We start from the raw sequence: 15,957 nt of genomic DNA, 5'->3' as shown, positions 1-15,957 counted from the left end.
GATGTCACAGTGGGATTCTGGTAAAAAAAAAATCCCCTCCCCTCCCCTGGTATCTCCACCCATGGACTCCACCCCCAGCCTAGAACAAACCTTTTTCGCTGATCCGCCATTTTTATTCTTTCTACAGAGGAATGACGTCTACTGGGAAAACTCAGGGGGGGCTCATTACATTTAAAGAGACACACACACCAAAATGGAGCGTTCTGAGAGAGCTGGTTTATACAGGGTCACAAACCTCCTCTGGTGCTTGATTCATGTTATATTTTGACCAAATCACAGCACAGATTTGGACCACAGGGGACTGTTTGAAAAGGTGGAGAAGGGGGATAATATGTCCTCATATCATCATGTGAAGTGAGCGCAGCTTGTGATTGTCACTCTTGTTGATCTTTTCTGTGTATCAGGGCTGGGAGGAAGGGATGCTGGGGATAAAGCAAGCAGGCTGTTGCCTCATAATCATCCCGCCTAACCTTGCTTATGGATCAAAAGGAGTCCTAAACTGCGTCCCAGCTAAAAGCACACTTAGCACCCATTTGAAGCAGACCCTTAAAGAGACAGCGGTTAGTGCATCTAATCGAATAACATCTGTCTTTCATTTAAAACAATATTCTCTGGAGTGCCAGATAGCCTAGCGGTTATGTCGCGCACCCCATGTACAGAGGTAATGATCCTTGTCACGGGTTCAAAACGTGGTTTCAAATCCAACATGGCCCCTTTGCTGCATGACATCCTCCACTGTCTCCTGTCAACATTTCCTGTCTCTCTTCAGCTGTCCTAGTCAATAAAAGAATGCAAAATATACCAAATTAAAACTGGTTAAACACATAGGTGCCAGCAAGACTGACAACTTTTTTTGTAACGTGCAGGAAGCCTTTATTTCTCGCCAGTTGGGCGGCCGAGGTTCTTTAAGTGTGTGACCTCATGTAAAAGCTATGAATATTATAAGCTTTGTATGTTAGTAAAAATAGTCATCATACTGATGAGTGTATTGGTGCAGAAGCTCTCTGTGTCCTCTCTGAGATTCATTACTCTATGGTCAGTCTGTATGGGACTTTAAATCAGTGGTTTGTGTTCCTCTCTGGGTTTTCTGCCCTCGGGCCGTGCAGTGTAGTTCTCCACCACTCCATGATGAGAGAGCAGCCTCCTTAATGAGTGTCAGCAGACTGCATCGTCTATTTCCACCTCTCTGTGGTCTGGCTGCTGCTCAGGCTGACCCGCAGTCTTTCTAATTTGGTGATGAGCTGTAAAGTGACCTGCCGGGCGACAGGAGCGGGGAGTGGGATTCCAGGGATTTCCTTACCATGCTAGTCTCATGGGCTGGCTGGATGATACTCTCCTCCAGGACCCATGGGGAGACCAAGGCTCCATGCAGCTCTCAAAGTGCACCCTGTCTTTGTGCACCCTGGTTCCCTCCCTGCCCCCTGAGTAAGCCGAGATGCCAGGAATAATTGATGATGATGTCAGCCAGGGTATCTGTCCAGGCAGGACAGCAGACACTTTCTCCCGCCTCCTGCTGAAGGGTTAGCCTCCTGTCACCTCCATTTGCACTAATTAGAAACTCACCCTTTACATGTATGTCATTAAGTGCTGATGCATTTCATTTAACTCACTGTAGGGAATTAGGTCAACTATAAAACTAAAACATTATCTCATTTAGTATAAAATGAACATGATAGTCCAGGAAGTGTAGCATGCTCATATTAGCATCAACATTCATGCACTGCACACCAGATAATGTGCATCCATGATGAGGCTGTGTCTTTGAAATGTTCACATTTTTAAAAGGTATATAAGCACTATATGCTAAATCTTTTGAGGCTCTTATATGTCTGGTATGATAGATTCTTTCTTTTTCTTACTCGACACACCATGCACTTTCTCCCACTGAGCCACCTGTACTCCTTATTGTTTCATTTTGGTCTCAGACTCAGGTGGGGGGGGGGGGGGGACTGGCTGACTCTAATCCATGGCCCACAGAAGAGGTTTAAAACACTCTGGTTTCATCTAATCTTCCAGCTCAGGCCTAGCCGAGCTTGAAAACCCGCTCTCTCTATGATAGGAATGGACAAATAAAGGTCTCCCCCAGCACTCCCATGAAAGGGGCCTGTGTGCTCTGTGGATTAGGACCCTGTGTTTTCTCTCTCTGTCTTTCTCCATTAGACTGCTGAGGATGAAGAAAAAAAGGCTCTCCTGTTCGGAAAGTATTGTAAGGCTTTTCCAGTTCTATAGTCAAGTTATAACTCAGTTCTACTGTGGAGGTGGGTCTAGTCAGAGGGAAGGTTTTATCAGACAACTATAGAAGAAATAAGAATTTCTCACAATAACTCTTTCTCATAACTTTTCTTCACCAAGTAGTTGAAGTCAGGGACCACAAAATAAGGGTGCCAGAGACTTGGGACCCCCACCGTCCCTGAAGGAGGTTAAGACATATAACGTAGCCCACATCATTACTCACACACACTAATAGACCTATCTACACACTGGTAACATGAAGGAACAATTACAGAATACAACAGCCCAAAAAAGCAATAAACTTTTCTATATAGTAATCCAAAAAATATATATATAGACGCAGAAAGAAGTAATGTAAATGTTTTAACTTGAGCACTAAGTGGACAAACAAAACTAAATAGACAGATGCGTTCATGTTCATGTGTAAAGATCACCAGACACCTACATTGTTGCTGTTATGAGCAGACTTACACGTTTCAGATAGAAGAACATTTTTATGGATATGCAGAACATTTTTATGGATATGCACAACATTTGAACCACTTAACTTTTCTTTTTCATGTCCTTCATGGCGGATATTGGTATATATATATATACATACACACACACACACACACACACACACACACACACACACACACACACACACACACACACACACACACACACACACACACACACACACACACACACTGTATATGAAGTAGAGATTTCTCACAAGGGCTCCGTCCGGGATTCGTAGCAGCCTGAGTATGACAGAGGAAAGCAGAAAAAGAGAGAGACTTTTAGACAGGCATTTGTAAGGGCAGCTATCCGGAAGTAAACAAAGGTCCTTCACTTGTGGCGCATGTTTTTGTATCCTCTCCCTGCAGAGCTGCTGGCTATCTCTCACTTTGTACCCGGCTGAAACCGCTGAAATGGTATTTAGTAAAGTTTTTTTTAAACGTCTTTGAACTAAAATGACCCCATGTAACCCAGCGGTAGAGCCTGTGTTGTCATGGTAACCAGGTAAATATGCCGTTTGAAGCTGTTGTGTAGCTACCTGCTAGCGTGCTGCTAACCCTGTAGACACAGGAGACACTGACAGTTCAAACTGAGTGCATTTACATCCTCATTATACTTCATACTATATTATTATTATAACACACACTGACATGCTTTCATCATTTATTCCATAACAACCATAGACTGATAACAACACGCGTAGTCATGGTAACAGAACGTAGAGCCTCATTCAAAACTCTCATCAAACTTTATTATCTGTTATCTTCTTCTTCTTCATCTTCATTTTGATGATATTCAGAGTACAGCAAGCAGGATGTGATCAGTAAGACACAATTAAAATGTATCGTAATAAAGGTATGATCATAACTTTCCTTATTTGACCTTTTTAATCTCCTGATGAGAGTGTTTTAATTACAAACTAGTGGAAAATGATTGAATATAATAAGACAGACACCAAACAAATAAACAGAAAAATGATACCAGTAGGCTATATCCAGTAATCTACCTGTATCGCCATCAAGGATGTGACGATTTACGATACTGGCTTCACGATACGATTCTCTCACGATTTATTTTACAAAATGAGACTGAAGAGAAATGATGACTGATAGAGATTCCTTTAAGGGCTGCAGACTCACTTGTCAGTGTGGTTTAGGCTTTTAATGTTTTTTTCTCTCAACAAGGGGATGTGATTGGAGCTTCTCATTGTGGCGTGGATTAAATGCTGCATCATGTTGGTTGTGTTATTTGTGTAGTTCTCTGTCTTCTTGTAATATCTGCACACAGTTTTTGTCTCCTCTGTTATCTTCTCACCTCTTTCATTTTCTGTCTTGGTGAATCCAAAACGCTTCCACACCTCTGATTTAAAAGACGGTGGTGCGTCCTCAATTTCTAAATCTTGCTCTACAGCTGCTGACGCTCACCATATTATTGAGATTCATTTTTCAGAGTACCGATGTGAATCTTCACACCTTTGAATCGATGTATCATGATAATACAATTAATCTTACATCCCTAATAGCCATTTAAATTAGGACCGTCAAACGATTAAACATTTTAATCGCGATGAACAGCTACATTTCAATAGTTAGGCCTAATTGAGATTAACAATGTTTGAAAATCCATGAAAAACAATTGTTAGGCTTTTATTTTTAACATTTGTACTGTCTTAAGCTGAGAGTATACCGGTACATGCTGTTGGAATTCAACCGTGCTTTTATTTTGAAATGTAGAGTGATGGTTAGGACATTAACTTGACCACAGGAACAGGAAGTGGTTAGAGATCCATACTGACGTCAAACAGCTCAAAGGAACGGTAACAAAGGTCAATGTGTGATGTCATAAGGTCAATGTGTGATGTCATAAGGTCAATGTGTGATGTCATAAGGTGGATGTTACTTTGGACTCGTCAGCTGAGCTGTCTGAGAGTTTGTTAAAGTGAAATGAGACATTTAAAGATGCAGCAGTGACCTTCTTTAACATCACTGAGACTACAGAGAGACACTGAGGAGGAATATCTATGGTGCAGCTAAATGGACAAAATATCCATTTAATCGTAATTAATAAATGAATGCATTAATTTCAGAGCTTAGTTAATCGCAGCCCTAAATTGTGTCTTAAATGGTTTCTTTGTATCTACCATCTCTCACGACCGCTTAAATTGGCACCTTGTCTTGCAACGTAAATGGTGACAGCATTTGTTATTTCTGTCACCCTTCTTATCATGCTGTCTTTAATGGCAGCCACTTTCCGACCTAGTCTGCAGGTTCCTGTCTTCTGGGGCGACATCCGTCTCTTCAACCTCCATGTGAATGAGGATGAGTCACGTCTAGATATTAGATCTAACCAGGTTGGTTCCGAGGCTGGTGCTGTTTGTTCACCCATTTTAACTTCAGCCATGGAGGAAGCTATGCTAGCTTAGCTTGTTATGATGCTAAACACTGCCTGTGTTCTCTTCGTGCATGTGCAGAAGAAGTCTGTCCTGTAAGGCTTGATCATAAGCAGTGGATGTGTGTGGACTCTCAAGGCCTGTTTTGATTGTTCTTTGCAAAATGGATGACATACTGGATATTTTCATTTTGCACATCATTAAAAAAACAATTAAGATATTATCTTAGACCGCATACTCCTAGTTGTAGTTCCTGCTTCTGTTGCCCGATCTCTTTTTTAAGATCCTATAACTCTTTAAACTTCAGCGTCTTTTAATTTTGTACTTAGACTTATATAAGTTGGGTGTGACACATCTGATTCACCAATCAATTCTGTTAAAGCAAATCCAAGTACAAATGCAGATCAATTTGAATAATCACGAGGTAAGACGTGAGGTAAATAAACAACGCGGAAGTAGCAGCCGAAGCAACAGAGTCCGCTACACGACGTTATAATGAGAATATTTGTCTTTATATCAATGCTATGTGTAATCCAATGGAATGACAACATCCACTAAAGAGAGGAGAACAACATACTGACCAACAGAAAACACAATGCAGACGTTTAATTAGAGCACGGAGATCGTAGTGGTCGCGTGTAGGCACTATAGGCAGTCACTATATAATCTATAATCTATAACTATATATTCTGTTTGCATTGGCCTGAGGTGAATTATCCGGAGTATATGCGGCTGCGTTCAGACATCAGCTCACACGGACTTTCTGCGGATAAAATACTAGAGGTCTGGAGGAGAAACTCCAGGTAAAGTCTGCGCGAAAAATGCGGCTGTCTGGATATAGTCATAGAGAAACATCTGTCTCTTTGCGTTCACACACACAGCTCACCCTGAAAACTTCAAGATTTTTTTTACAAGTGTGAATGCAATATTATAGATGTTATCAATCTCGTTGCTGATTGTTCTGTCTGCTTTTGTTGCTTATGAAGTGACATCGATATTAAATTCAAAGTGTTTCTTAATCAGCTGAAAACGTTTAACCAGTGCTTTTTTTGTTATTGTTCTGCTTAGAGTTTCTTTTTATTTCAGCAGCTGAGTCCGGCCTGCCCACATGTCCATGTAGTTGACACACTGTCAGTCTTTTCACCATCCATTACTTAGCCTTTACGCCGTCACTCATCACTCAGTGTGGATGACGGAGACGTAGCACTGTGGGGGTGTGCTGTTTGACAAAGTGTAGCCTCTTGTTGTTGTCTGTGTTTTTTTCCTCTTGCCTGACGTTGAAATGGGATTATTGCACTTAAAAACTTTTAACACGTCTTGGCCGTAAAGACAGCCAAACCCCCCCCTGTATAGACCCAGAGCCTGTGACCCCCCTTAACGTGTGGAGATGTATGATTGGCACTCGAGCTGTCAACCCTCTTGTGTCTCTTTATCCTCTAGTGTCCAGGTAAATGACCTCGTGGAGGAAATGGGAGATAATGCAAACAGATAAGGCTCCTGGTACCTGTTGACCACAGTCAGGACCTCCTAAAAACAGGACCCTCCATCAGTGCCTGCCTCAATGACACCCACAAGGCATTTAGCTCTTATCTGCTATGGCCCCTGCTTAGCATTCACGCTATTCACGCGAACAATGCCACCTCTTCCCACTCAGTGGATCTGTGACTGACAGTGGGTGTTGGTGCACTTGTGTCTGACTTCGGCCCCTCTGTCCGCCGCTGGTCTGTTTATCCAGCCCAGATAAAAACCCACCAAGACACAATAAAGGGCGTGTGTCTTCCTCGCCACTTCCCATGTTGTTTGTGTTACTGGACTTTTAGAATGGAGCTCGCTCTCTATTTGGCATGTTGGTTTTTCCTCCTCTGAGGGATCTGTGTTCATTGTGGGGAAGTTAACGGCAGAAAAGCTGACTAATGGTCACAGAGCCGGGATCACCACCCACCAAACCAAAGCAGTGAGCAGGAAGTGCCTCGTTGGCGAGACTGTGAAAAGCAGGGCAGTGAAGATAAGACCAGAATGAATAATAACTGAGGTATGATGCAGCAGCAGCAGCAGCAGCAGACAGACTGGGTGTCTTTCTCTCATAAATTCAGATTTGTCAGGCATGCAGAGACGGCTCACAAAAACCCCCCACCCCCCCCCCACTGGTTTGACATTTTATACAGTCGGCTTTTCATTCGAGGGCCTATATCTAGAATGCAGCTTTTTGAGTCGTGTGTAATCTACTTCAGTTTTCATCACGCAGCTCAGATCTCATATTTGATGAGGCTGATATCAGCAGAGGATCTCGGGATCCCATGCCGACCATAATGGCTCCTGTGAAGCTGGGGGCATTATAAAGCTTCTATAATAAACCCCTGTGATCAGTATATCCATCCTTCCCTCCCTGCCTCCCTCCCTGCTCTTATTTATGAATGGCAGAATTTGACAAGGGGGGGCAGCTCAGGTAGGTTGCTGCCGATCCCATGATACCAGGACTAAAAGAGCCAGGCGATGGAATGCAGAGTGGACTCCCCTCTAGCCTCTGGTAAAAAAAACAAAAACTTTGATGCCACATATCATGACGCATACCCTCTCCTGCCCCCCTCCCTCCCCAAGCCCTAATATGAGCGGCCATGCCGAGGAAGGGGAACGGGTGCTTCAGTCGAGGGAAAGGGTGGGGGCACAGATAGTGGCTGCGTTTGATCTGAAGGTCGCCAGCCCCTTGCTGGTGTTGAGAGATGCTTGGCGGACGAGGCTGGCTCTTATTTAATAACATGAAGGGGAAGCGGACCTTTCTCTCATAATTAGGCCTAATTACCCGGTAGGTGTGGACAGACGGCCCAAGAAGAGACAAACTGCCTTTATCCACGGACTTAGAGTCGGATTACCCCCGAGCTGTCTTATCTGTTACAGGGGCGAGCAGGAGCCCTCAGTCCTCCTCTCTCCTGCCTCTTCCCAATGGCTCAGGTTTATTAATCAGTCAGTCTGATTTATCAGGCAGGCCTGTCCACCACACACAAGTTTAATTAGACCGACCTGGTTACCCTGCTCTGCGGTTCCTGTGGACACTTCTAATAAGAAACGTCTCCAACCTATTGGATCCATCCCTCAATCACTTTATGAAAGCTTCTTTGTTTCATTAAAACTGCTCGGGAATTGTCGAGAATTCCAACATTTCTTGATTGAACAAGCTGCTTTGCTTTGAGATTCCTGACACGTTTGCTTTTGCGCCATTTCGAGATGTTTCCTGAAACCCAACATACAAACTGGACAAGCGACCAGCGGGATTGTTTGCTCTGCCTCCTCTCTCTTGTTACAAGGAACAATAAAAAAGGGTCCGTGTAAATAGATCCGAGTGACATCCTGCCGCCATCTTGTTTGTTTACAGTATCTTTCTCTCCCTTCCTGAGCTGCCTGCATGTTTGTATTTAGGTTTGTGGTTGACACACTTGCAGCCAGCCCCAGCAGACCTATTGTTGGGGGCAAACCAGACCCCTGGAAAACGCTGACGCCAGGAATACTCTGAGGAAGTAGTGGCAGGGGAAAGTGGCCTTTAAATACATGTTTTGGTGTACCTGTGAACATTGGTGTACCTCAAGCGACATCTCCATGAGCGTCCTCAACTGTCGTTCCTGAGTGACAGTGAACTCTGGTTGCTTAGTGGAAAGTCTGACAGCCCTTGACCTTGAGACAATGAAAACAGACAGTTTGAGGCTGCTGTGTCTGTGACTCACAGCCCCATGCAGGTCTGCTACGAGGAGACAATACGGGACTCCTAATCCACCTGTTATCAGGGCTAGCCTCACCCTGTCACACACTCACACAGGCACAGGACTCTGGCTCAGGAATGCAGCCTTACCCACCCCATTCACAGCTTAACTGAAAGACCCTCACAAAAACCCTGTTGATGCTTTTTGCAATTTTTTCCATACCACACTAAAACAAGTTTGTACAGTTGTTGGTCAGAGAGCTTCCTGTTGGTTTAGTTCAGCTGCGTGGGTGATGCCTCATAGTCCATATCTTATGCAAACAGCCATTTTCTTAAACCAATCGAAAGGTAAACATCCGGGGGGTGTGATGGGATCGATGAGATCGCATGATATTGAAATGTAACAATGTTTCTCATTGTAGTGGTAATTGTCTCACGATATCAGTAAATAGACGAGACGCAGCCATCATGGCCTAGAAGATGCCCCCACTTTAACATCGTTTGTGTTGCAGCTATTGGAGAAACAGATTGGATCAGCTGTGGTTTTTGTCAGCTGTTGACCAATATATTGTTTCCAATTTGTTTATTTTTGGGATTTTTATGCCTTTATTAGAGAGACAGTACAGTGGATAGAGTCAGAAATCAGAGAGAGAGAGAGTTGGGAATGATGTGCACTTAATAAATAAAAGCACTTTCTAAGTAAAAAGAGAGTTCAGGATTATCTAACTGATCATGGTTATTATTGGAAGTATATTACTGAGTATATAGGGGAAAATAGTGATGTCCTATTAAAATGCATTAAGATGCTTTTTTATTTGAAGTGTCATATCGACGTTTTCTTAAAAATTGTTAAAACATTATACCTCGTTCTTGATGTTGGGTTCACAGTTAACTTTGAATTTACCATCACAGCCTGTAGTAAGAAATCATTTATTTGTGACATTTGACCTTTCTCAGCTGTGTCAGTGCTTTCTTTTCTTCAACCCCGAATTACTAAAAATGTTGGGATGTTGTATAAACTGAATAAAAACAGACAGTGATGATTTGCAAAATACATTATAACACCATATATATTTGAAAACAGCACAAAGACAACAGAACAAATGCTGAAGCTGAGTTCTCTCTTTGTTTGGAAAGTGACATGCCCAATTTGAACTTTTGAATGGAAAAGTGATGCAATAGATTTTAGAAACGGCATCTAATTTGAAATGGGCCGATACTTTTACAAACAATGACATTTCTCAGTTTTATCAATCAATGTTATCAATTTCAAATAAGGGGAGTCATCACATTGAGGTTTTTTTTTTACATTTTACACAGTGTGCCAACTTTTTAGGGATCCAGGTTGTGTCATGAGGGTGCTATCTGTCTATAGGTGAACATTGATCGTGTAGCCTCCGTCTCGGCTCTGCCCCTGAGACTCCCAGAATGCAGCAGTGTGTGTCTTAATTAGGCAGACTGGTCGGTCAGGGGTCTCTGTCTCTCCGCTTCACAGATTCACATGGACAATTTAACCACTAACCTCCTGAAATGAGTCGCTCTTGAATGCCTCAGGCTCCAGTGTCGGCTTCCACTGATTGCAGGGGGGGGGCAGTAGTTATCATAAGTAAAAGTGGAGGAGGGGTCCACGATGGCAAGGGTCGTGCTCCTGAACTCCAATGACCTAAAACATGTACTTACCTACAGAAGCATATTGCACTCAAATGAGGAATTAACAACATACTGTTCCTCAAAGTCCCTACAGAGGCTTCATCTAGACCTTTAGAGCAGAAAACGTTCCCATGAAACACGCTTCACTGTTACAACCTGATGCATCTTAAAATGCATTCACTTTGGCTACGTGGCCACATGGTGACTCAAGAGACAATAAATACTGCATCCCCACGAAGCGCAGCTGAGGCATTCTTGCATTGAAGCGCTTGCTTTTGTCTACGCTGTTCTGTAGAGAAATGCAAGCACCTTGTTGGGGTGGCTGTGGCTCAGTCGGTCATCTCTCAACCGGAAAGTTGGGGGTTCGATCACCAGCTCCTGCAGCCACATGTCCGATGTGTCCTTGGGCAAGACACTTAACCCTGAATTGCTCCCGCATTTGAATGTGTATGAATGGATGAGTTAATACTGATGGACTCTTTACTCAGCAGTCTCTACCATCAGTGTGTGAATGTGTATGAATGGATGAGTTAATACTGATGGACTCTTTCCTCAGCAGCCTCTACCATCAGTGTGTGAATGTGTATGAATGGATGAGTTACTTCTGATGGACTCTTTACTCAGCAGCCTCTACCATCAGTGTGTGAATGTGTAGGTGTGACCTGCGGTGTAAAAGCACTTTGAGTAGTCAGAAGACTAGAAAAGATTGAAACAAGCTTAAGTCGAATTACCATTTGTAAATTGTAATTGTGAGATTCTTATACCAGGGAAACAAAGCAGATTTGTATTTTCTCATGTGAATGCAATATGCTTCCATAGTTACCAACATTGTGCCTGAGTTGTTCATAATTTTGAGAAAAACAACCGCTCACTTTCTTGCTAGAGTTTGCTGAGAAAATGTATAACCATCATCAGATAACCAGTCAGCAAAGTTTAACATGAAATCAAAGGGAAGAGGCTGATTCTCTCAGTAGGTTAAGAAAAGCAGACAAGATCAAAACAGCAAGAAGCAGGAAGAGCATGTTGGCTCACTTATCTATAAATCCTTCAAACGGGAGCTTCTTGGGGTGTGGATCTTCATTGCTTCTCTTTACTTGTTCGTCTTTTTTAACCCAGCTCCCACTGAGGGATGTGCTTGTTTTTTTTTTTTTTTCATGAATTCTCTCAGTATCACATAATGTCTTGATTTTTAAACTAAAAACTCAGGTGTTCCTTGCTTGGTCTTTTCCTGGCGGGGGTAGGGTGGTGGGCAGTGACTTGTGACATGCAGCCTCTTCTGGTTGCCTGGCATGACTTGGTTTTCTGTACAGATCAGGAGCAAATGATTTGAAGGCAGTGGTGAAAAAAAAGTTTCTGAAGATTTAGATTTAGGTACTGGCTGTTCGACTTTGAGACAGGGCCATACTAGCTGTTTCAAGTCATTATGCTAAGCTAGGATAACAGCTCACCTCCTGACTGTCTTCAATTGAACACATTGAGTGGAGAGTTTCCTTATCATGTTCATGTAAAGAGCGATAAGAATATTCCTCAATGTGTAGAGTGTTCCTCTTGTCCTCTGGTGTTGATGAACATGTTGTTGCAGATAACCAGGTAAACATCTATTTTCACTTTGACACGAGAACAATTCACTGAACAGCTCAAGGTGTGGCTTCCAGTTAGTCGTGCGAGCATTTGTATTTGAATGATTTGGTTAAGAGTGTTACTGCTCAGTGTTTTCTGGTAAATTTAGATCATCTGAATACTGAAATAACCAGCCTTGAGCGATCTGTTAGTCCGTACATGATGAGCAGCTCACAACTAGGATGGATACATCGATACCAGTTTTCTGAAGTCATCTCTATTAAGACATGAACCAGTGATAGCGCTGTAGGTGAATGTTGATGCATCATTTCCTAGCAGCATACCTGCGGTCGGTTTGGTTTCCTCAGCCGCCCGGCTGACAGACGACATGAAAGCCTGAGCTGTTACCTGTGCCTCTGGGACAACGGCTGTTGATCTCAGGAGCAGTGAGAAGCCAGAATCTCTGTTTACTGTAATTAAGCTGTCAGGGGCAGTGATTTATGACGTATTGAGCAAGAGAGGTGTTATCATGTCGACTAGAAGCAGGAGAGAGAGAGAGAGCCACAGGGTTTTTAGCTACTAACAATAGAAAAAGTACAGACAGTGCATTTAACACAACTGTCTGCAGAGAGGGAGAGAAAGACGCTCAAAGGGAAACTGGAGCTACTTTCTATGTCTGTGCTCAGTGTTTGTGTGAAAACATAACAAGATGTTTAACTTTCATCTCGCTGTCATCCTCTAAGAAGAGTCAGATTAACCCGATGTGAATGAACTTGATATAATTTCTGCAGAAAACGGCACAAAGAACGAATATCCCTGACATGAGCTTCAAATGTCAACTAAAAAAAACTCCTCTCTGAGCTAACTTTAGTTTTTGTCTGTTTCAGTGGGATTCTTGACACCAGTTTACATACTCTCTGCATCCATACACTGACTGCATGACCCGGCGATGTCTCGTCCTGCTCCGACCCCTATCTACACCCTGAGGGGTGCTGGAGGGCCCCTCAACACCCTCCACTTTAGCTGCCATGGTGGGGACACTCCCCTTCTTTATTCTGCGTGAGTCATTAATCACAACTTTAATGTTTTGTCTCTTTTTCTTCAACAAACAAAAACAAACTTTTTTTTTTTTTCTTGAGTATGTTTTGAAGTTTTTGTGCTGCGGTGAGACCGTCACAAAACACCTGCTATGTAGATATATAGCCAGCCAATCAGAATTCACTTAATGGAAGAATGCTACTTTTTGATCCAGTAGATGTCGCCCTTGAGCTCTAGCATGAAACCAAAACAAACTGCTGTTTGTCCACACCTCCTCCATACTGAAGCCTCCACTCTCCTCCAGAGACACACCTCCAACCCCTCTCCACTCCCGTTCTGATGAAGGAGTTATCAAATGGAACAGATCATTTGTCCTCGGCTCGAGATGTAATCACCTGTGTCCTGTATTGTTGTGTTAGCATGCTCATGTTAGCACTCTTTAGTTAGCTTGTAGCTTCATATTTCATGTAAACTGACACAGAATGAGCGTGATCTAAAAACTCTTACTAACATCCAAATAATCAGTGAGTATGTTCTTCTTCTTCTCTCTAGTTCTTGACTAAAACAGCTTTTATACACAAGGGGAGGAGCCGGCCGTCCCGTCCATGTAAACACGGCTCTGACAACAACACAGCCAGCGGGACTCGAGCTTCTCACTCATTGTAGACAGTCATGACTCATTGATTTCTACTGTATTTATGTGTCAAATGTTGTGCATTCTTTATTTAAGACTTAAAAAAACAGAGGGGAAACGTTTTTGGAGTAACGCATACCAAGTGTTTTTTGGCAGTTTTGATTTGATCAAATCTGATCGAGTTGGATATGAACTTTTTCTCCTACCTGCCACTGTGGCTACCTCGGGTAGACCGTCTGTAATGGAGATGTGAATTCACGCTGCCCTCAAGTGACACCTAGTCAAGCTATTTCAGCACATAGACTTTATTTGTAAACACTGACACGATGAGGCAGAGCTCTACGGTCAGAGGGCTAATTCCAAACCCGCTGACAGATTTGTACTTTTATATTTTTTTACCACAAGTGAGGGTTAAAGCAGAGTCATGTTTGATAGACTGTTTGCATGTTTCATAAAGCATCCTGTTGGGGTTTGTAGGTCGGGGAAAGGTGCCATCCATATCTGGAACCTGAACACCAGGAGGGCTGAGAGGATTGTCGAAGGTCATTCTGGTAACTCCATCATCTGGGTGAGCACGCTGCAGGCGGCACATACCCTCATCAGGTGAGGATGACGGCCTAATATCAGCCTTTTTGAATATCATGACTTAATAGGAAACATTTAGTGTCATGCATTGTTAGAGGTGAAAGTCAGGCGGCTGTGGCTCAGTGGTAGAGTCTGTCTTCTCTCAACTGTTTGGTCGGGGGTTCAATCCTTAGCTCCTAAAGCAACATGCCAGATGTGACTTTAAGAAAGACCCTCAAAATGTAAAAACAACAGTTCTTTTTCATCTTGGTCTCTGTGGAGCAGTCAGGGCCGTGACATGCAGGTGTGTCTGTGGGATCTGAGTGAAGGTCGCAGTGAGGTGGTGGACTCGGTGTGGACCGGCAGCGTTGGATTCTGTCAGTGCTCCGTGTTGGAAACCAGCCCTGGAAACCAGCTGCTGGCCTTTGCTGGACAACAGACAGAGGAGGTGAGACGTCACAAAGGGAAACTCTAAATTGTGCAATTGTTTTTTAGATGCCCCTTGAGGAGAAATCAATTTTCAACTTAACTCTCACTCTGTGCAAAATGAGATGACACCTTGAGGAGTAAATAAGAATAAAAGGATCTTAATGTTTGACATGTCATTTAAAAGTGTTTACAGTACATTTTCATCCTTCTTTGTTTAATTGAATCTAAATGTTTCCATGTGAACTCCTGTCAGGAGGCACTTTTGATTTCAGAAGCAGAACGTACAAATAAAAGCAGCCCCCCCCCCCCAGATCAAGTTGCCCAATTGCTCGTGCTGCTCCGTGTTCAGGAGGAGGAGTTATCGTGGAGTTTCTTGGTGGGAGGTGGGATGGTTAATTGGTTAAACTGCCAATTTGAGAATAAAAACACCAGCCTGTACAAACCTGACCAGACTTGCTGTTGAAAATTTCGCTCAAAGACTTGAAGTGCTCAAACATATTTGTGGCTTTCAGTTCTGTCAGAACATTGGTGGTGGTACAGCGAGGTTTGTTCTCTTACATCAGACCGCTGTCATCTTTATCTCACTGGGATCTCTCAATCTGAGGTCGATCCAGAAATAGAAAAAAAAACTTTTAAGTGGACGATGTAATGTTGTGCGTGTCATTAGACAATGTGACAAGTGAGCACTCTGTTTGCAGAGGTCAGAAAGCTGCAGCTACACCTGTAGTATGAAGAACACATTTATAAACTTTATTAGACCAACGCTGTTTGGCGTCAGTGACTCCTAACGGTGGCCCGTTAACGGAAGTAAACCGGCCACAGAGAGGTTGACAGCATGATTAGAGGTGGCAACAAATTGACCCTTTGTCAAGCCCCGCCCTCCTTAGTTACTGTTACTAGGTTAGACACAATCTCTTGTTGCCGGGCTCCTTCATATTTGCCATCATTCAAAATGCTGTTCGGTTAGAGGGACTTTTATTTATACTTAATTGATGTGATTTTTCTAAGCTTGTCCTCGGGAAAAGAATCAGGATAGGGATACAGCAGGGTGTATGAGGTGAACTCAAAATACGTAAAAAAACGATGTCTGATGCTAGTGATGTCGGCTAACGTTAGCGTTCATCTTGTAGTTGCTACCTGTTTGTCAAAACAGGAAGTAGCCCAGCAACGGTTGCTAGGAGTGGGGCCTCATAGATTGGTGGGTCAGTGGACCAATCAGCGAGCCAACAAAGGGTCAATTGCTGTGAATAAGTACAAGAATCCTGC

At 43.1% G+C, this 15,957-nt stretch overlaps 1 protein-coding gene across 3 annotated transcripts in view; it reads left to right on the top strand.

Moving 5' to 3' along the window:
• The first annotated feature begins 3,043 nt into the window (after positions 1–3,043).
• The window catches only part of gnb1l (guanine nucleotide binding protein (G protein), beta polypeptide 1-like), a 31,423-nt gene continuing 18,509 nt past the window's right edge, over positions 3,044–15,957 (top strand). Inside the window, exons 1-4 of one of the 3 annotated variants that reach the window (XM_020650577.3) lie at positions 3,044–3,152; positions 12,914–13,085; positions 14,176–14,301; positions 14,548–14,710. In XM_020650577.3, the coding sequence (XP_020506233.1) occupies positions 12,976–13,085; positions 14,176–14,301; positions 14,548–14,710 (399 nt within the window). In that variant the 5' untranslated portion in view covers positions 3,044–3,152; positions 12,914–12,975. Of the gene's footprint in view, positions 3,241–5,064; positions 5,087–12,913; positions 13,086–14,175; positions 14,302–14,547; positions 14,711–15,957 lie in introns of those variants that run through there. The other 2 variants (XM_020650578.3, XM_065962775.1) reach the window with 2 other exon arrangements.

This window comes from Labrus bergylta, chromosome 2, assembly GCF_963930695.1.
Source record: "Labrus bergylta chromosome 2, fLabBer1.1, whole genome shotgun sequence".
NCBI classification, from domain to species: domain Eukaryota; kingdom Metazoa; phylum Chordata; class Actinopteri; order Labriformes; family Labridae; genus Labrus; species Labrus bergylta.
The sequence above is the reverse complement of the archived record's forward strand: the minus strand, read 5'-3'. Positions and strand labels throughout refer to the sequence as shown.